Consider the following 21,403-nt stretch of genomic DNA (forward strand, 5'->3'; position numbering starts at 1 on the left):
CGGAGGTGCTTTGACTTCATTTCATCTCCTAATGACATTATACATCCCTGTTAAAGTGACTAGGTCTTCCATCTAGCTTGCTAACCTCGTGGCCTATCCTCACCTTCAGCTTTGGGGTCAATTCTCCACACTAATGGACCCCCATTGACTCTCAACTCAGGATCCACATTACCAGAGGCTGAGGGGTCCAATTAGACCCTTTTTCCTGAATGTACTTCTCTGCTCTTTCAGCAAGGCTGGGCAGTCCCATGTGGGTGTCGAGCCTCTGCACTGCAGTCTACGTTCTCTTCCTCTGCCCCCAGTGGTACCTTTACTTATCACTCCCTTTCTGGGCCAAAACTTAAGAGAAGAAAATTGGGACACACATCTTTCTTACTGTCTCTTTTCTCCTTTCTTCTGTTTCTAGAGATGGATAATGGTAGACTTTTTACTTCCTTTGTACTTCTGAAATTACCTGAAAGATACAATTTTTATTTTATTACTAATTTGTTACAGCCCAATACATGAACTAGTAGAAAAATGAAATAAAAATTAAAATATACTATAAAAGTCCATCTTTTACTTATTAGATTCAACAAACATAAAATTATTCAGTCATATTGCTATAAGAATTTCTAAACACTTTCAGTTCACGAACTTATCCATCATGGACCAGTAAGAGAGTAAGTGGACTGGCCCACTTTGATTTATGGCCTCCTTCCTGATTCCTGCTAAGCTTTAGCAGTGACCATGGCATCTTCTCTAAACTGCAGGAGAGTACCGTGAGAATAGGGCCTCTTGACTTGACTCTTAAAATGTGAATGGCAACTAAAGGAATTTGGAAAATACTCTTCACAGGACCAGGCTCTGTCTTGCAAGGCTGTTCTCATGCTCATAATCTGATTTTTTTGAATGCCAGAAATGAAATATTACTTTTCTTTTTACATTTCTACTGTCATAAATTCTAAATCCCCATGGCAGATGGGTACCTGGGGTGGACTAACTGAAGGTAGTGAACTCAGACAGGCAGAAGAGGAAACCACATTTATAATTTTCAAACTCTTATCCCTGTTATACTAATTTGTAATTCTGGGAAAGAATGAAAGAAATACTTAGTTTTGTTAGTAAACCCTGATTTTTACTGGAGATTTTATTGCTTCAGTGAGGGGCTAATGTTATTTTCTTCTCAAATAGCCCTAACCTTCATCTACTCTCTTTTTTGTAACTAAGAAAGCAAATATTAAGAAAATGATTATTTCATAAATATTTAATGATGGCCATATAGTAAGAGCCATAAGGTGTTTTTGATTTCTGTTTTCTACAGGAACTAAAGTTAAAAACAGAACTGGAAGAAGGTCTAAAACTGAAAGCTGAGGACCTTGATGCATTGAAGATGAAAAGGAGAAAAGGTTCATTTGGAAATATAGACCAACTTCAGGTTTGTCGATTCTATCTAGTGTTTTCTAGTTTTCCTTCTATTTCATGATTGTCTAAATAGAGGTAAAAAATGGTGAACTCTGAATAAAATCTTTAAACACTAGATTTTGCCACTTCAGCACAAAATTTCTAATATTCTGAAACTTTTCTGTTGTTAAAAAATTACTTTTTCATACAGAAACGTGCTGTATTCTTATTTCAATAGAAATGGGCTTATTTGAATGCTGTAGAATGTAAACATTAAATCCATGTTCACTAGATTATATTTATTTCCATGCCAAAACAGGTTTATTCTCATGGAAACAGATATATTTCTAAAAGTCAGAGTTCTCCATTCCAACATAACCAAATTGTTTATGCATCATATGTAGTATATTAAAAAGCTATTGTTTTAGTACCACATTAAAAAAATCCATAAACTAATATAAAAATTCAAGGAAACAAAATTTAATTGTATATCAATTCAAAATGGCAGTTCTAAAAATCTTACAGAAAGAAAAATACTGTACTTAACATTGTAATTACCCTCAAATGCAAATATATCACCTTAATTCTAAAAAATTTATTTATTTACTCTTCCTTAATTTTGTATATTACATTGTAATAGTAAAATTTAGGACATTAATTTACAGCAGGTGCTCAAATAATGTAATTTCATTCAACAGTGTTTCATAATAATGTTGATGAGATGCCGTAAGAATTTAACTCTTGTTTATATCAATTAGCCTATGGTAAAATTGGTTTCATTATACGTAGTTTTGCTTAAAGTCGCAGAACCTATTGATGATGTTAAGTGAGAATTTACTGTATTCCCAGTTACTTATTTTACTAGCGGTTTTTAGAAATTGGTTAAAGAGCATTTCTGGGTGGAAAAGTTATGTGAAGGAGTAAGACAGGTAGGAATGTACAAAGTAGTGAAACCTGTTTTTAAAATATTAAGGATCTAAATTTTAAACCAATAGAGTAATAAAAAGATTTCTGCAGCTTACACTGACATGTCGGGTTAAAAAAGAAAAACTCTTCGTGTTTTTTAATGTTGCAAAATAAAAACCCATTTTCCAGAATTTGACTCATAAGCAAGGACAAGATTATAAATTAATATGAGTGTCCAGAGAGCTTAAAATAGGATATTGATTTGATAGGAAATTCCTTTATAAAAAGAAAGTATTTAAAATTAGAATGGTATGGTAGGAACATTTGCTATAAAAAGAGGAAAGAGAAATCAAGAAATTTTCAGAAAATTTACCAAGAACAGTGAATTACACAAATGATAACCTTTATCAGATGCAGAAAAATCCATTTATTATTGTTTCCCTAAAAAACCTGTAATATATTAGCAGACTCGTACCCATTCTTTAAAACACAGGTAAAATATTACCTACTCTGTGGTGCTGGCTGACATTTCTTTCATTTCTCAGACAGAACCACTTCATTTGTGCTTACATGATATCTAGGAGTTAGCATTTATTATCAACAATCATATTTTTTTTTTGTTGTTGTTCTCTTCTGTTGGAATGGAGCTTTCAAAAGATCTGTTTGTTGGTCATCTTTCAAATCCCACTCAGTCAAGGAATGTAGAATGTGTTTAATTACTGGACTTCACAGGGTCTAATATATATGGACTTTTTATGGTACAGCTGGATATAACAAACTATAGTTTCTATAGTTGCTCTGGGATATCCTCTCTGTCCTTAAAAACTGTAGAACTATTTTAGGCTTCCATAATATGTGGATGTGACAGTGATATAGGACAGATATCTAGGTCTGGATGGAAGACTGGATGGAAGACTGCATAGCTCTGGGTCTACTTTGCCATGACCACTTTGCTCTTTATTTTCTCATGCATATTTACAATTTCGTTGTCTTAATGTAGATTTCTAGGAGCTGTTTTTATCAACCTTGAGAAAAACTGGAAGACAGTACTATATTGATTTGTTTTCTTATTGTTGTTTAGTTGACATTGCTTCATTACTATGTCCACAGCGCAAATAGCACTTGGTTGAGTTCATCTTACACAGACATATTCCATTCATATTTTTGTTTATACTTGTTTCTGGGAATCCTTAATATAAGAGAGTATTAAGATACTTATTTTGGAAATCTTTCTGACTCTGTTTTGTTTTATAATTACATATTGGATGTTGACAGGCTACAGTGCAGAGTGGATTTCCATGCTTCATCATCTGTCTTCCACTGTGTGTATTCATTTATTCACTTCATTGATTAATGGATTGAATCAGGCATTCATTCAGTCATTTATTTAACATTTTATTGAAGACCAGTCATGGGCCAGGCAGTATACTGGGCATTGGGAATAGAAAGGTGAGAAGTACAGCTCCGCAATCAATCAAGGAGCTCAAGTTGGGGAGACAGATTGTAGAGCAACCAGCAGTGTATAAGTGCTGTGATGGACGTATGCACCTCTATGACTGAAAAAAGATTCCCAGTGTATTCTCAGAACCAACTCCTAATACATGTAAAGAAAATCGTCAGCCCTTTTTTGGTCAACCTAAAAAATTCCAGACTTGAACATATTTGGGGAGTAAATTTTAATTCCTTATAAAACAACACAGAGAGATGTTAACTGGAACCACATACTTCTTAACAGTTTTAGACAGGAACAGTATTTTAGCTCACTGGTAGTTTTTAAATGTGCATTTAAGGTGTTTCAGCCAATCTGAAATTATATTACTACGATATCAATTTTATGGAAGAAAAAAAACAAATAACATGTCTTTGGAATTTTCATGTAGAAATTGGATGAGGAAAACAAATGGTTAGATGAAGAAGTAGAGAAAGTTCTGAACCAACGCCAAGAATTAGAGGACCTGGAAGAAGACTTAAAGAAACGGGAAGCCATAGTTTCTAAGAAGGGGGCACTATTACAGGAGAAGAGCCACCTGGAAAATAAGAAGTTGAGATCTAGTCAGGTATTCTATTTAATATGCTGTTTCATTCTGGTTGTAAGTCATATAAACTAGAATTTTTTCCTCTAAGAAGTAAACCATTGTGAAGTCAGAAATCGAAAGAAAACTCTTCTGGTTTTCAGTGTATTTTGCTTATTACTGCTTATCTAATGTCCACCACTAAAATCTATTGCAATTTTGAAATGAAATGTTCAATGTTCTGCTAAGAACGATTTATGAGTATTTATTAACTTTTTTGGTATCTTTGAAGTTGTGGTAAAATATACATAACATAAAATTTACCATTTTGATCAATTTTTAAGTGTACAAATTAGTGGCATTAATGATATTCACAGTGTTGTACAATCATCACTACTATCTATTTCCAAAACTTTTTATTACCTTAAACTGAAACTCTGTAACCATTGAGCAATAATCCTCTACCCCCTGGCAACTTCTATTATTAACTTTAGTAGATATTGTCAAAATAAATTGTATTGTTTGATGTTGTATAGTGAACATTGGTTAATTTGTGAAAATAGACTTGAAAATTATCTAGCTATCACTACTACTCAAAGTTTGCAGGATTCCTATAAAAGACAGAAGATTTGGTATGAAGACTTTTGAAGACTTGTTTGTTTTTCAAATTATAAAGACTTGGGACCTTTACGAAAATTTTTGTTGGAGGACTTGGATTTTATAAGCCAGTCCAAGAAGTGGTTTTATGAAGGAGTTTGCCTCAATTTCAAATTTTGAAAAAAGAATGATTGTGAAGGGATTAGAAGGACCAGGAGATACACTTTTTGATAGATCTACACATGTTTTCAACAATAACAACAGCAGCATCTAAAAATGAAGCTGGCTTGCCCCAGATTTGAAAAGGGCATTCTACCCAAAACGTTGCCTCCAGTAGGCCTTAAATCCAAGGTCAGTCTGTACACTAAGTCATGGAACAGAGAGGACCAGTGACCTGCCTCTTTATTAGATCTGCCTTTGAGCCAAAATCTAGACTAGTAGGATCTGAGTTGACAGTGGCGTGTTCTTAACCTCTCCGCTTTAGTATAACAGGTGGGTAGGTATGGGGACCTGTACTTACCTCTGCTCTGTCTTCCATTCCCTAAACATGTTGAAATAGCTATTAGCACCAGGCTACTGGACACGGGTAGGGCCCCCCCCTCCAACCACCCTACTTACTGGTGCTGTACCCAGGTAGCTTGCTCACATTGGCTGTCAGGGTCAAGTTGCCCCTCAAAACATGTAAACGACAGCAAAGGAAATTAACAGGTTAAAATATCAAGTGAGTAAATAGAAGAAAATAACCTGGGACCTTTATGATACGTTCTGTATCACTAAAGAAGAGAAAAAAGTGGAACATATAAAAGGAATGGGGAGGAAAATCTTTTTCCTGAAATAAGTTTACTTCATGATACAGAAAAAAAAAAAGAAAACAGCAGTTTCTAGTTTTAATGAGATGTATTATTTAGGAGCAAGAACATATTGAGATAAGTAGAGAGTGCAAATACATGAAACCCACAGTAGATCAAAGCAAAATTGATTCATTGAAGATTGTTTTTATGAAACAGAAGAAAAACTTGAGACTGTTATAGCTGGATTCTTTTCTGAACAAAAGGCATGAAAAGATTATATCTTTTTGCAGTGTTTAAGAAATACGTGTAAGACTTGATTATATGCATTTCAGACAAGGAATATGTATTTTAAAAAAACCACTCATAACATATATGAATTTAACTCAAAATGAGTCAGAGACCTCAATGTAAGGGCTAAAACTATAAAACTCTTAAAATACAGACATAAATCTTCGTGACATTGGGTTAAGCAGTCGTTTCTTGGATATTATACCTAAAGCACGAGCACCAAAAGAAACATTAGATAAATTAGGCTTCATCGAAATTAAAAACATTTGTGATGCAAAGGACACCATTAAGAAAGTGAAAAGACAACCCACAGAATGGGGGAAAATATTTGCAAATGATATGTCTGATAAGGGACTTGTATCTAGAAAAAACTCTTACAACTCAATAATAAAAAGAAAATCCAATTAAAAAATGGGCAAAGTATCCAATAGACATTTCTCCAAAGATATACAAATGACCAATAAGCATATGAAAAGATGCTAAACATCCTTAGCCATCAGGGAAATGATAATCAAAACTTCAACAAGCTACTGCTTCACGCCCAGTAGGATGGCTATACTCAAAAAAATAGATAATAAGTGTTGGTGAAGATATGAAGGAATTGGAACTTTCATACCCGCTGGTGGCATTGTAAAATGGTTCAGTTGCTTTGGGTAACTATCTTGCAGTTCCTCAAAAGAGTAAACATAGAATTACCACATGACACAGCAATTCTAGGAATAGGTATATATTGAAAAGAACTGAAAACATATGTCCACACAAAAACTTGTATATAAATGTTCATAACAGCATTATTCATAATATCCAAAAACTGAAAACAACCCAAATGTCCATCAACTGATAAAAGGATAAACAAAATGTGGTTCATCCATACAATGGAATATTATTCAGCAATAGAAAGGAATGAAGTAGTGATATATGTTACAACATGGATAAACTCTGAAAACATTATGTTTTATGAAAGAAGCCACTCACAAAAGAACACATATTGTATGTGAAAGTAGAATACGGGTATTTTCAGGTGAAAAAATTATCTCCCACCTAGCCTGTCTCAGGAAACTACTAGAAGATGTACTTCACAAAAAAGAGGGTATAAACTGAAAAGGCAAGAAGAATCAGGATCCCGAAAATGTGATCCAACACGGAAATTCCCAGGATAAGGCCAAAGGGAAGTCCCAAAACAACTTGTCCATTATGGAGTTGGAATATGGAGGCTCCAGGGAAAATGTTTTCAGAAAAGAATGTAATGAAAAGATTTCCTGATTTAAGTTCGGTCAAATGAAAACAACAGTGTTGAGAGGAATTTTATAGTTCTATTGGAGAAGAATTAGTTATAAGGTACAAAAAAAGTTGTGTCAGATGGAGGTATGATTATTTTGTACTAGATAGTTCAGATATGAATAATACAAGGTCATGGAAACTGAATATTGATGTAATGAAAAACTGTAATACAGGAGCGGCCAAATGGCTCAGTTGGTTAGAGCACAAGCTCTGAACAGCAGAGTTGCCAGTTCGATTCCTACATGGGCCAGTGAGCTGCGCCCTCCACAACTAGATTGAAGACAACGAGCTGCCACTGAGCTGCGGAAGAGGCAGCCAGATGGCTCAGTTGGTTAGAGCGTGAGCTCTTAACAAGGTTGCCGGTTCAATTCCCACATGGGATGGTGGGCTGTGCCCCCTGCAACTAAAGATTGAAAACGGCGACTGGACTTGGAGCTGAGCTGCGCCCTCCACAACTAGATTGAAGAACAACGACTTGGAGCTGATGGACCCTGGAGAAACACACTGTTACCCATACTCCCCAATAAAAAAAACAAAAACAAAAAACCGAGTCACACAGCCGGCTTAAATGTTAAAAAAAAAGAAAAGAAAAGAAAAACTGTAATACATATTGGGAGAATGGAGGGAGGAGAAGTAGGAAAGTGAAAACATAAAAGTGCTAAATCCTTATCTTTCATAATAGTCAGTAGACAATATCTAAAATTGATAATGTTATTTAGAAATAAGGACATAAACACCAGAAGAAATAGCTAATGCTGAAGATGGTTGTTTCTGGGGAACAAGACTCAGGTGAAAGGGTGGGGTAGGGGACAGCTTTTTAAAAAATTATAAACCTTATGATAGTATATGCATATAATTAATTAAAAAATTTAAAAATTAAATTAGTCCATACTGAAGGTCTCCATAAATCTATTTGGCCATATTTCCTCAGAATGAAATGAGTAGAAACAAATTATATGTTAAAACAACAACAACAAACCAAATCTCTATCTCTAGGAAGTTATAACATAATTAATTCTATGTAACCAGACCAAAGAAGAAAAGTTCAATTTAGAAAATAATAAAAAAGAAAAATACTCTCTCTCAAAACCTGTGTTGTGTAGTCTGGTGTGGACAAGCAATACTTGGTAATAAATTCATTGTTTGAATTTCCATTTTTTTAAAAAAGGCATTCAACTTAAGATTTTAGAAAATGAAATCCCCCACCTCTGTCCAAAAAAATATATATAAATCTGGGAGAAAACAATGTAGAAGCTAAAAATATATTCATTTGGTAATTTTCTCTAAGTTTTTCCTAATTTATATGTTGTTTGGATTTCTAGTAACTTTTTTGGGGGGTATCTGGTTGATTGTGTCTTTTTAGGCCTTAAACACAGATAGTTTGAAAATATCAACTCACCTGAACTTATTGGACCAGGAGTTGTCTGAAAAGAATGTGCAGCTCCAGAACAGCACAGCTGAGGAGAAAATAAAAATTTCAGAACAAGTTCAAGCCCTCCAGAAAGAAAAAGATCAGCTACAGAGACGAAGAAACAGTGTGGATGAGAAACTTAAAAATGGTAGCGTGTTATCACCTGAAGTAAGTCAGTATTCTTTGGAACTGGAAGTGCTGTATGATGGGTCACTTGGATGATTTCCTTCATCTTTTGCCACTTAAACATAAAAATGATAAATCTGGTGAACTTTGTTTCCTTGAAACTTTGTCAGATGTAATGAGTTTACCTGGCACCATAAGCCATGCTTGCTTGACTAGAGACGGTAGTGTCCTCATGTAAAGAGATCCATGACCGTGGCCCTTTCATGGCATAGCCAGGGATTGGGAGACTAACATTACCCTTGAGTCTGGCCTTTCTCAGCCAGGTTTCTCCACTGATCTCACAGAATGCAGAAAATGATTTGAGGGACTCTCTCATTTCTCCTAAAAAGGGCAACTTCCTTCTCTCTGTGCAGCTTTCTTGAATGATAGTAGGTGACTCATTACATACAATGAATGCCAGGGGCATTAAGGGTTAATTCTTCTGTGTTACCTTGGCTTAGAAAGGCCCAGTGTTCAGGAGCATATCCCACACTAAGTCCTATCCAAGTGGACACATAAAATCCAAATTCCAATAAAAATACCTTTTAGAGTTTTCATTTGTAAAAGATATTTCCTTTATTGGCTATCAAATTGCCCCAGACTTTGTCTTTTTTCAGAATTTTACCTCAGTTGGCAGTGGTACCTGTACCTTACTTTATCAGACAAAGATGAATTTTTGAGCCTGAGTTTTCTTTGTGAATATTTGTTGTTGATGTCCTGTCATTACCAAAGCAAGAGAAAATTACTAAGAGAAAGTGAGTAGCTGGGAATTAATGCACCTTGCTGAATCTTGTAGTGTTTCACATTGGAGCAAGTTTGAGAGGACATTAAGGAGGCTGGTTAAGAGGGAACAGGAGAAATGATTTCATGATATTAGATTATTGATCTAATGTTGGTGAAAGGAATTGAAGACTAAGTTGATTGGGGGCTATATGGCATTATAAGCCTCTATTGCCCTTTTGTATAACTTAATTTAGCTGTGCAGTGATCAGGCTGTCTTCCTGAGACTGTTTATATTGGAGCCACAAGCTTATAAAATTGAAGGGTGAGAGCCTCAGATACAGCAAAACATACAAGTATTTAAGGAATTCTTGCCTGCCCAGAACTGTTATCAGGTCCTATGGAAGAAATAAAAAAAGTAAAAATCAGTATGCTTCTCGAGAAATTCATACTCTAGCTGGAGAAAAGAGACAGAAGGATGAGAAAACTTGAAACCTGAAGAACATAAAAAAGCAAGTTACAGGTAATATAAGGAACCTATGCTTATTACATTATGTATACAAAGCAATGCAATGATCATTTGGGGGAAGATTATTAAGGCAGCCTTGGTGGACTGGATGGAATCTTGAGCTGGATTATGAAAAACATGATACTATATTGGTCGATCTAAGAAAGAAGGCCATTTTAGATAAAACACCATTAAATCAGGCATAGAGATGGAAATGAGCCAATTATGTTTGCAGAAGGGCAGAGGGGCCATTATTATCATCAAGAAACATTTAATTATTATTTCATGTGGAATTCTGTAACTAAAAACGTGTAGGGTTTTGTGGTGAAAATAGGGCACTGTGTGTGCTACCTGTGTAGTGGCCACTCAGGATTGGTGTGAGCGAGTGATAAGCCTGCAGTTGGCGGGGTTCCACTGAGTCATGTGAGCCTCTGTGCACACTTCTTCCGCTTGGTTGGTTCCCCTAATGTAGCCCTGAAGTGAGCTCTGATCTCCCCACTGTTTTCAAGCCAAGATTAATATTATCAAATGGATCTGCCAGTAGCAGATGATCAGGAATATGAGATGCTGATGTGACACAAGACATCTGGAATGCGTTGCTGTTTTGATGTCTTTAAACTTGCTTAGAATTATTTTCTTTTTCCACAATAAATTAGACTATTTTCCTAATTGTATTACTTCATGGGAAGTGATAGGTTTTAGATCAATATACTACTACAGGATTACCCAATAATTTAATATAAGTAAATCACCTTTTTTTTGGGAGGGGTAAAATCCAGAAACTAAGATTAAAAAAAAATAATAATTCTATTTTTCTAATTATGCAGAGCAGTTCCTCGTAAGTGAGGTATAGGAGAAAATATAAGAACTATTGTATCTGTATTTATTTAATCTTTTAAACTTTCACTTTCATGTTTTAGGTTTAGAAGTTGCATATGACTTATTGAGAAATACACACATGCAGTGCTTGCTCAAAAAATTTTGTTAGTTTGTTGTGTTTTACTGATAGGGATGTGTGATTTGGAGACCACTGCTTTAGGTCCTTGTTATTCTCTCTGGACCAGCAGCAACAGATTCACCTAGAAATGCAGAGCCTTAGGCCCCACCTAAACCTGCTGAATTAGAAATCTGCATTTTAACAAGCTCCTTGGTACACAATCAAGTTTAACAAACAGTGCTCTATGATAAAGCATAATCAGTTCTTGATAATCTGTGGTTTGAGTTGTGACAAATTTTCATTTTGTGACAGTTTTCCATTGCCACTCATCTTGTCAACTTATACCTATTGTTGGGTTAGAGGGACCCACAAATATTTATATGCTGCAGCCTCACTGGAGCAGGCTAGTCTCAGGGTTCTGTAGTCCCACTACCTTATATTATCTTGATGCTTCTTTAAATTACATCCAAAACTATAGGAACTAAATTTGTATCAAATTGTTCTCAGCCATATGTAAAGGCAAACTCCACATTTGTTTTTTGGTAAAATATAATCACAGTATGCATTCAAAGTCAAATATGTTCTTTGGATAATTTCCTTTTATTTTCTGGTTCCTCATTCATTCACCTAAGTACCTTTCAGGATTTAAGTTTGTTTTTCATAAAAAGGTGAATATTATTTTCTTCTGGAGTGATTATTAAATCATCAAATTCTTGATGGTTAGTGATTGCACAGAGAAATAAAATGGCTGTAGAACATTTTTTTCAAAATGGCTCTTTCAGGAGATTTTACAAAATAGCTTTTAAAAATAAGTATTATTTGACCTTCCACCAGAATAGGTTATTACGTACAATTTCCCTGAATTCCAGAAAAAGAGTTCTGGAAGTCACTCTATTCTTTAGGTAAAGAAGAAATATTAAAATGCTGGGGAGAGGAGCAGAGAGAAATACTAGGGTCACGTAACCAAGACATAATGAAAATGGTTTTTTCTTCATTAACTCATTCAGCTCTTACTGAGTTTCACTGTGTGATTAAGGACATGAGTATGGACAAGACACTGACTTCAAGGACCTTAAAATTGAGGTGACCTCCACCACATGGATAGGTCTGCAGATATATGAGGTGTGATCAAACAATACAGTGAATGTTTAAATTAAAAAAATGTATTACAGTTAAAGACACATTGCCATTAGTCCCCCTCAAAATACTCTCCCTCACTTGGAACACACTTATCCTATCGTTCTTGCCACTTTCTGAAGCAGTTCTGGAAGTCCTCTTTCATGAGTGTCTTTAGTTGCGCTGTCGTGGCTGCTTCTATGTCCTGAATCATTTTGACTTTGGGGAAGAACCACAAGTCGCTCGGTGCCAGATCCAGTGAATAAGGTTGATGAGGAAACACTGTAATGTTTTTATTTGACAGAAATTGCCATATACCAGAAGCAATGTGTGACACACGGAGTATTGTTACGATGGAGGATGATTTATGTCACACTTTAAAACACACGTTCTCTTAACCGTAGCTCACACCCGACTGAGTGCATCGAACAAGTTGAAACTTGTCACACACAGTTACTAAGGTTCGACACTCTGCTTCCCATATTGAAGATCCCTGCCTTTCTGTTGGATGGCACTCAGCCAAGGCTCTGTGTCACACATTGCTCCTGGTGTGGCAATTTTGAATAAAAACATAAAAGTGTGTCATTATCCACCTTATTCACTGGATCTGGCACCGTGTGACTTCTGGCTCTTCCCCAAAGTCAAAATGACCATGAAAGGTAAACATTTTGAATCGATTCAGGACATTGAGGCAGCCAGGACAGTGCAACTAAAGACATGAAAGAGAACTTCCAGAACTGCTTCAAAAAGTGGCAGGAATGATGGGATAAGTGTGTTCAAAGTGAGGAGGAATATTTTGAGGGGGATTAATGGCGGTGTGTCTTTTACTGTAATAATTTTTTAAAATTTAAACATTCGCCATAGTTTTTGATCACACCTCGTATACATATCCAAATCTCAGCAAGTCCAATATAATTTCCTGCCAGAGATTTGGATCCCCTCTGCCGCCTCCAATAACATGTTATTTGGGTAGTTCAAAGAACTGCAAGGTTTTCTGACAGGGATTTATCAGATTTTGTTTCCTACAAAGAAAATTTTCTCCAGTTTATGAAAAAAATGTTATGCTGCCACCATTGTTAACACCTGTATTTCCATCATGTCCTTTAATCCTCACTACTTGCCATACTGTGTTTTTTTCCCTAGAGATTCTCCTCTGATTACTAGTTCTTAATAACTTATTCTAAAGCTATTTCTTCTTTCCCTCCTATCAACATCTTGTTTTAATAGATCCTTGAAGGGACATTAGGGGGTCTACAGATCTCGCTGACATATAATATGCACTTTAGGAGCTATGGAGGGAGATAAATGACAACATTGCTAATCCTGTGGGCAGAGGCTTTGAGTGTGTTCCTTGGTGATTACCATTTGTGGTGAGACCATGGGATGTTTCATAACTCACCTAACTTTCTGCCTCTTCCATTTTATTACATAAGGTTTATTGCAAGGATTCAATGATTATATGTTATATATGTGTATACAAACTGTACTATATAGCATAGCAAGCACTCAATAAACATTCTTTTCTTAAAATTTAGTAGAAGAAAGGTAATAACCATTAGACTCAAACACAGCAGGTCCTTGAATAATGTCATTTCATTTGATGTTGTTTCGTTATAATGTTGATGAGGAAAAAAAAATGATCCCAGGCCAGGGCCATTGTCTGTGTGGATTTGTACATTCTCCTCATGTCTCCTCCAGGAACTCTGGTTTCCTCACATCCCAAAGATGTGCATGTGAGGTGAACAGGTGTGTCTAAATTGTCCCAGTCTGGGTATATGTATGAGTGGCCCTGAGATGGAAGGGCAGCCTGTCCAGGGTGGGTTCCCACCTTGAACCCTGAGCTGCTAGGAGAGGCTTCGGTCACCCGTGACCATGAACTGGAAACAGCAGGTTGAAAAAGAATGATCTTACTTGTTTTTAGTCGTCTTTCTTACATGTATGTATAGCTCATATTTATTTCAGTGTTCAATATTTGAATTGTTTTAGGTCTTTATTTAGAAGTTTGGTGATGCTTTTGTGACCAGAAATATGCTGTAGGAACTTAATTCTTGTTTATACCAATTAGCCTATGGTAAAATTGGTTTCTTGATAAATTGTTTCTCTTAAAGTCTGTTTCCAAGAACCTATTGACTGTTAAGGACTTACTGTCGCATAGTGAGATCTCAGTATCTGACAAAGTCCAAGTTATATTATTTGATTTAAAATAAGTGATATCTGTTGTATCATATCTAGGAAGAACATGTTCTTTTCCAACTTGAAGAAGGGATTGAAGCTTTGGAAGCTGCAATTGAATACAAGAATGAAAGTATCCAGAGTCGCCAGAACTCACTCAGAGCTTCCTTCCAAAACCTCTCTCATAGTGAAGCAAATATCTTGGAAAAACTAATGGGCCTGAATCCTACTGAGATTAGAGCTATTTTTTTCAGATATTTCAATAAGGTTAGTTTTCGAGGGATAGATGATTTTCTTATAAAGAAAGGTCAAGATGCTTATATATCTCATTTATTTAGAATTTTTAAGGAAATTGAAAGGCTTAAAGATTTAATGGTATAACTCCAGATTTAAGCATGATTTCTCTTTACAGTACTGAAGGTTGTCCTCTGAAAGCTTTGTGCTTACTTTGTGTGGTTCTTAAAGTTGAAGGGCCTTTTGAAATAGTTTTAAAAATCAAAGAATTTAAGCTGCATTCTTCAATCACTACTTCTTGATGTTTCCTAGATTTGGATGTTGCTACTCAGCATTCATGAAAAATCAGGGGCCCTCCAAGTTTAGGTTCCTTTCCTTCATTGCTGTAAGGTAGGGGCACGTATACTTTCTCATCATACCCTGTGAGTTGATACTAAGTGGTGCATCAGTGGCAAAGATAGTAATAGATTTTAGCATTAACCTGACTGTGCTTAATATTAATTCAAATATTTTATTTTTCATGTATTTGACAATTTACTGATCCAGCAACGTTTCATAGCATGGAGAACTATATCCATCTTTTCTCTAATGTGTTCTCTTAAGATATGTATTATGAAGTGTTAAACAAGTAGATAACTTCTTTTCTCTGATGAGTGTGTGCAGTTTAAGGGACTATCAGACAATGAAAAATAAAACACTGAAGTTTTAAAATGAAGTTCTAATTCTATTAGAGCAGAGAAATGGACATGAAAAATTAATGGAAATGCTATGTACAACCCTCCGCTTGGTTAATTACTGTTGGTGGTAAGCTACCGTTACTGGTGAGGGTGCATCCTATCACCGGGTGTGTGGAGTACTGGCCAAGACTTTGGTATAAATAACTTTTTTGAGGTGCTGTTAGAGGAAGGGTTCTTAACCCAGCACACCCAGGCCAACGTCAGTGCATTTTTTGATTCTGAGAACAATTTGTAGAAGAAATCAGTATTTTTCTAAAAAGAAGGTATTACATTAACAAGCTCCGTGATACAAACATTGTCTGAAGTATTTTTACTTATTATCAGTGCAGAGAAGAACTGAATGGACTAAAATATATGATCTAAAACCAAACTCTGTAATTATAGTTTTAAATTTTTTGTCACTTATTTATGAGTCTATTTTGGGCTGAACACTGGGAATTATCTAGATGTTACAAGAGTCTTTATCTTCTCAATATCTTCTTAGACTAGAGAAATAAAGTTGTAGGATAATAAATGTAACATACAGAGACCATATCTAAGAAATGATAGAGGGGTGATTAGTAGAGCATTATATTTAAAATGAAATTAGTACCAATTCAGAATCACAACAAATTTAAAAGGCTGTTAGGTTATTTCGTAGGTATGTTACAAAGCATTTGCTAGTTATACCATGGTGATTAAGGAAGCTCATCTTATGTAGCCTAACAGAAGTAGATATCAGGCTATCTAAAGCACACTTAAAAGGTCAAAAAATGTATTTGCCAGGTGGTTAATTTGCGAGAAGCTGAACGGAAACTGCAGTTACAGAATAAAGAAATTAAAATGAAGGTTCTGGAACGGGATAATATGGTTCGTGAGTTGGAATCTGCACTGGAGCATCTGAAATTGCAGTGTGACCGGAGACTCACCCTTCAGCAAAAGGAACATGAACAAAAAATGCAGTTGCTGTTACATCATTTCCAAGGTACCTGCCCAGTTGTTAATTCTGTATATGTGATGTGTAGGAGGGGGATTTGGGAAGGAAGACAGGACAGAATTTGGTCACTTAAAAGCCCACCATGTATAAATAGTGACTACTTATATGTGTTTTTGTGCTTTACATGTTTTGGTCACCACATGTTGAGATAGTTGACTTTGATGTAGGGCTATTCCTACTTGAAATACCATCCTTTCTGCTTGTCCTCAGTGCCACATAGAAGAACTGTTGCAATCCCACTAGCTTGTTGTTAGCCTTTATTTATATAGAGAAGTGGGATGACTTCTGGTTTTGTGGTGTACCGTTGAAAAGTTTCTCTCTCTTAAGGATATAGTACCTTGATATTTAAATTACTTTTACTTTATAAATTAAAGTGATAGGCTCTGTCAGATTTCTAGTTATATTTCTTATAATTTTCAGTTGCTTGTAACTTTTATGCACTAAGGTTGTATGTATCCTAAGTCAAAATTAGTCTACCAGATAGGCACATACTGTTAGCAGTTCAACCATCAACTCTGGTGTGGAAAGAGCTGGCATAGCAGTTGGTCCTCTCATATATTACCTGGGCATAGAGCTGGTACACAGTTGCTGGCAACAAAATCACTGCAAGGTGATACTGGTAATGCTGCAGTTCAGGCTGCTTAGCTGCTTAGTCTTGATTCTTGTGAATCTGTAGCTGGAAGTGAGTTAAAAGAGTTCTGGAAGAAGCAACCTGAGTATGCAGAAAATTGGAGAACATGAACTTGAGTATTGAGGCAATTTGCATGTAAGTTAGTTCTACAACCAGATAATCAGCATCCAGTTGCCTGATGACAGGATTTTCTTGACAGCATCCCATACTCATTTCATTCAAATGTGCTTTGCTTACCTTGTTTTAGTTTTGTCTTAAATCACTAAAAGTGATATTTTAATAGAAATTTTAATATATTTAAAAGTGACTGGCACTGTGCCAGAAAAGCTCATGCTATAGCCAAATGATAACTTTTAAAAAAAATCATTCATTTCTAAAGCTGGGGTAAGTTTTTCATAACAAAGTTGTAACTAAAAATGTTAACAATTTATGAATTTTCTAATTTCAACTGAATATGAGATATACAATTAAGTTGATTTATTTGATATCCTTTATGGGGGTTCTAATTTATGATGTTATTTAGTTTGAAGTATTTTTTAAACAAGATGATGAGTTAATTTTAAATATACAAATATATTTAGATCAAATTTTACAAAACAGCCAATTATAACAAAAATTACAAACTAGTAGGGACCATTTTATAAATTTACAATATAAAAGAGTAGGTCTGAAAGTATGTATTTTCTGAAGGTTACTAGGTTTTGCCAGTTCTAGAACATAACCCAATGGGGATAGTTTTAGACATTCATAAATATTAATTAGAAGCTTTAAGTTATATTGTAGCATAAATTAGAACTTTACTTATGCTATTTCCTCTTTCCTCCTTTTTTTGTGGTGTTTTCCTTTGTTAACTGAAACTTTCTAGCCTCTTTTGACAGGTTTTTGTTTTTTGTGAGTTTTTTTGGTTGTATATTTCTTGGGCCTATAAATCTTAGGCTTTTGATTTTTCATATATCTACTGTTCCTTATATAAACTTTAAGTAAGACATTGATTCAGCAGATGGACGGAGTTCCAAACATGAACTTTTAATAGAAAACACCTTATTTCTGATGTTTTAAGGATAAATCTAGTTAGTAGCTACTCAGAAAGTGCTTATGTATCATAAAGATGTGGTAGTTGGTAGGGGTTAGTGTGGAGAAAATGACTAAGGCATCAAGTGGTACTTTGAAAAATTTTAACAGGCAGAAGAATCCAATCCAAATGGTAGCTGAAAACAAATCCATTCAGGTAACAGATACATGTAACATACTTCTGGACCCTTTAAATATACTCTGCGGGCTATGTTAGAACATAATTTTCAATCATTTTTTAAAACTGACTTTCAATGTAAATTTCTGTCTTATAGAGCAAGATGGGGAAGGCATTGTGGAAACTTTAAAAACATACGAAGACAAAATCCAACAGCTGGAAAAAGAGCTTTATTTCTATAAGAAAACTAGCAGGGATCTTAAGAAGAAACTTAAGGAACTGTTAGGGGAAGCAATTCAGAAGCAACTGGTACCATCTGAACGTAAGACATTTAGTGCTACTTGTCAATACTAACACTGTTTCTTTCTTTAGCATTTGGCAAAGTCATGCCTAATTTGTATTTTAGCCTTTCCCAATTGATTTGGTTATTTAAGATTAGACATTTAACTTCTGTTTGTCTTTGTAACCAACAATAGTTCTCTAGATCTATGTATAAGACAGAAATAACCACAGGAGAAGTGAATGGATGAACAAATGTGTTTGTGAATGAAACTACACATATTGATTACCTGCCTTGTGCCACACATGGGCTTTTGTATTCCCTGACTTAAAATAATCCTGTATCTAAGATAGCTAAGTTTTCTTCCTATTTTATAGTAAATTTAAAAAATGTAAAATAAATAGTAAAAGAGAGTAGTAAAAGTAAAGGTAAAATAACATTGTATGTATTTCTAAGATCAGTCAGGTCTTTTTCATATCATGACCTTTGGAAATTCAAAAATATTATAAAACCCATTGTTGAGGCAAAAGATGTTTGCTTGCTAATTATACGTAGATATGTAGAAGTAGTACCTTCCTAAATGCTAAAACATGACAAAATATTTTGCAAAAGTTAAAAGTGCCATGATTGAAATGTACCCTGGTTAGGTCTGCCAATTAGAGAGGGATTAATATTTCTAAAAGAATATATTTTATACTTTATAAAAGAATTAGCTGTTCTTTAGGAAAAATATTCTTCTAGTAATTTAAGTGTGGCTTATGAAAATTTACAATCCTTTAGAACACACCTATTTTGGTACAACAGATTTATAAAGAGACCAGTGAAAAATTATATGTATGCATAATAAAAAGATATATGGTAAATATATAAATCAGAATTAACAGAATTTTAAAATTTAAAACTTAGAATAGTTCTCATGCTACCTTATATTTATGATATTTATAATAATAGACATTTCACAAGTTGTTCCATTTAACCCTCAAACTCAGGGTGGGCCAGTGTCTGCTAACCCCATTTTTAGATGAAGGAATTGAAACTTAGAGAGGTCAAATGACTCACGAACAGAACAGTAATGAGAACATGGTCTAAGTCCTTTGTGTTCTGACTCCTGGTCCAGTATTTTAGGATAAAAGTTATCTTAGGATAGAGATGTGATGCATTATACAAATCCAGTCAGAGACTAAACCTTCTGATTTTCAATGTAGTAATGCAGAGGTACTTACTAATATAATTGAAACACTTATTTGAAATACTGTTTGCAATATATAGCTGAACTTTTATTTGAAACGCTTCTTGTAAAAAATTAAAACATAAACAGGTATTAAGTAGGATAGAACCATCAGCATAAGGCCATTTTAGCTTAAAGAAACTCACTTTCAAATTTGAGGTATCTGAAATTAGATATCTACTGTTTAAATGGCTCGTGTTTATACTATGGAGTCTACTAGACATCTCTTAAAATAATGGTGTGGTGCAGGGGTATACAGGTTTAAGAAACCTGGATCCTCATCCTGCTCTTTAAGGGAACAAACACAAAAAACTCTAAGAAACTTAATTTTGGAGATGTGTAAAGTGATCATTACACCCATCTGACCAACTCACTTGAGAAGTCTAGTTTTGATGATAATGTTGAAGATATTATTCAGGTAATGTGCTATTCTGCCTAGGAACATTGTAAATACTTTTTTGGCTATAAAAAGTAATATATATTCACTGTAGAAAATTTTGAAAATATAGAAAAAAATATCACCCGTAATTCTACCCATAACCACTAACATTTGGCATAATTCATTTCAGTGTTTTCCCCATGCTTTAAAAAAAAATTAGTTGGAATCGTATCAAAGATATAGCTTGTATTATCTTACTCAAAATATTACTCTAATATAATGACATTAAATAAGATTTGTTTGAATTATAAAATATAGCAATTTATCAAATTTTGAATTTCCTAAAAAGTATTATATGCTTAATAGTCAGTATCCTACTTAGTGCATAACTCTCTTGGTATTCAGTTCATTGGTTTTTTCAATAGCACTTTTCTCATTTTATGCCTACCAGACTTGAATTCATCTTCTTTGAGTATTTTTGGCATTTTCGAATGCAGAAAAATTAATCTTTTGACCAAAATATATTGGTCGGTTCTTCATCATGCCTCTGGTGTCGTGGTTTTGTTTTCTAACATATTTTGAGGATAAAATCAGTTTATATGGACACTCAGTCCATGCACTTAAGTATTTAAAACTCTTTCCTTGTATCAATTTAAATCACTATAAAAACTCTGAGGATACTGGAGTCAGAAGACCTGGATTAGAATCCTAAATTCTTTTACTAGCAGTGTGACCTTGGGTGGATTAATTTTCCTCCGATGTTCCCTAAGGGTAAAATTCTGGAAGAGGGAAACTTTCTATTGTGAAGAATCCAAGTGGGCTTCAGAGTGAGCCCCTCCAAAGAGCCCCTTTGTGCTCTTTCACAATATGATCTTTCACAAATTAGATGCCTGGCTCCCTCCCATAGATACTACTACCTGGGCCTCAGGATTTTTAAAAGCTTCCCAGTGACTAATGTGCAGCACCATTTGGGAGCCACTGTCTGTAGTCAGCTTTGTGAGGATCTGCTAGATCTATACGCGGATCTATGTTGTTTGCTAGTTCAGGTTTTTTTGTTTGTGAGAGAATTTTAAAAACTAGAAAATTAATGATGTGTTAAAGCAGGGGTCACAAACTAAGCTGCCTGCAGGAGCCAAGGAAGCCAGAGTGAGCAGTGGGGACTGCCACTGTTGTCCAAGTGGCCAGGGGCAACTCTGTTCCAGTTGCTGTTGCCAGGCAGAAATGGTCAGTTCTCATTGTTTTTGGAAATGTTGGAAGTCTGTATTTTTATATGAAACTTTCCAATTTTTAAATTTTGGACCATATATTACGTTATGTAAGTGTAGCCAGGCTAAGTAAAAACCTGTTTGTAGGCCACATTTGGCTTGGGGGCTGCCATGGTGCAACTTCTGTTTTTAAACTTGGTCTTTGTGTAGGGCTAGAAATATACTAATCGTGTTTCAACCTATGTTAAAATTGACAT

The 21,403-nt window shown here is 34.9% G+C and overlaps 1 protein-coding gene across 1 annotated transcript in view; it reads left to right on the plus strand.

Moving 5' to 3' along the window:
- Positions 1–21,403, plus strand: part of KIF27 (kinesin family member 27) — a 76,018-nt gene that overhangs the window by 50,172 nt on the left and 4,443 nt on the right. The window contains exons 12-17 of the mRNA XM_019750122.3: positions 1,304–1,417; positions 4,170–4,346; positions 8,622–8,837; positions 14,348–14,554; positions 16,024–16,222; positions 18,212–18,376. Of these exons, the coding sequence (XP_019605681.2) occupies positions 1,304–1,417; positions 4,170–4,346; positions 8,622–8,837; positions 14,348–14,554; positions 16,024–16,222; positions 18,212–18,376 (1,078 nt within the window). The remainder of the gene's footprint in view (positions 1–1,303; positions 1,418–4,169; positions 4,347–8,621; positions 8,838–14,347; positions 14,555–16,023; positions 16,223–18,211; positions 18,377–21,403) is intronic.

This window comes from Rhinolophus sinicus, chromosome 16 (genome assembly GCF_057876585.1).
Source record: "Rhinolophus sinicus isolate RSI-liver-muscle chromosome 16, RSI-T2T, whole genome shotgun sequence".
NCBI lineage: Eukaryota > Metazoa > Chordata > Mammalia > Chiroptera > Rhinolophidae > Rhinolophus > Rhinolophus sinicus.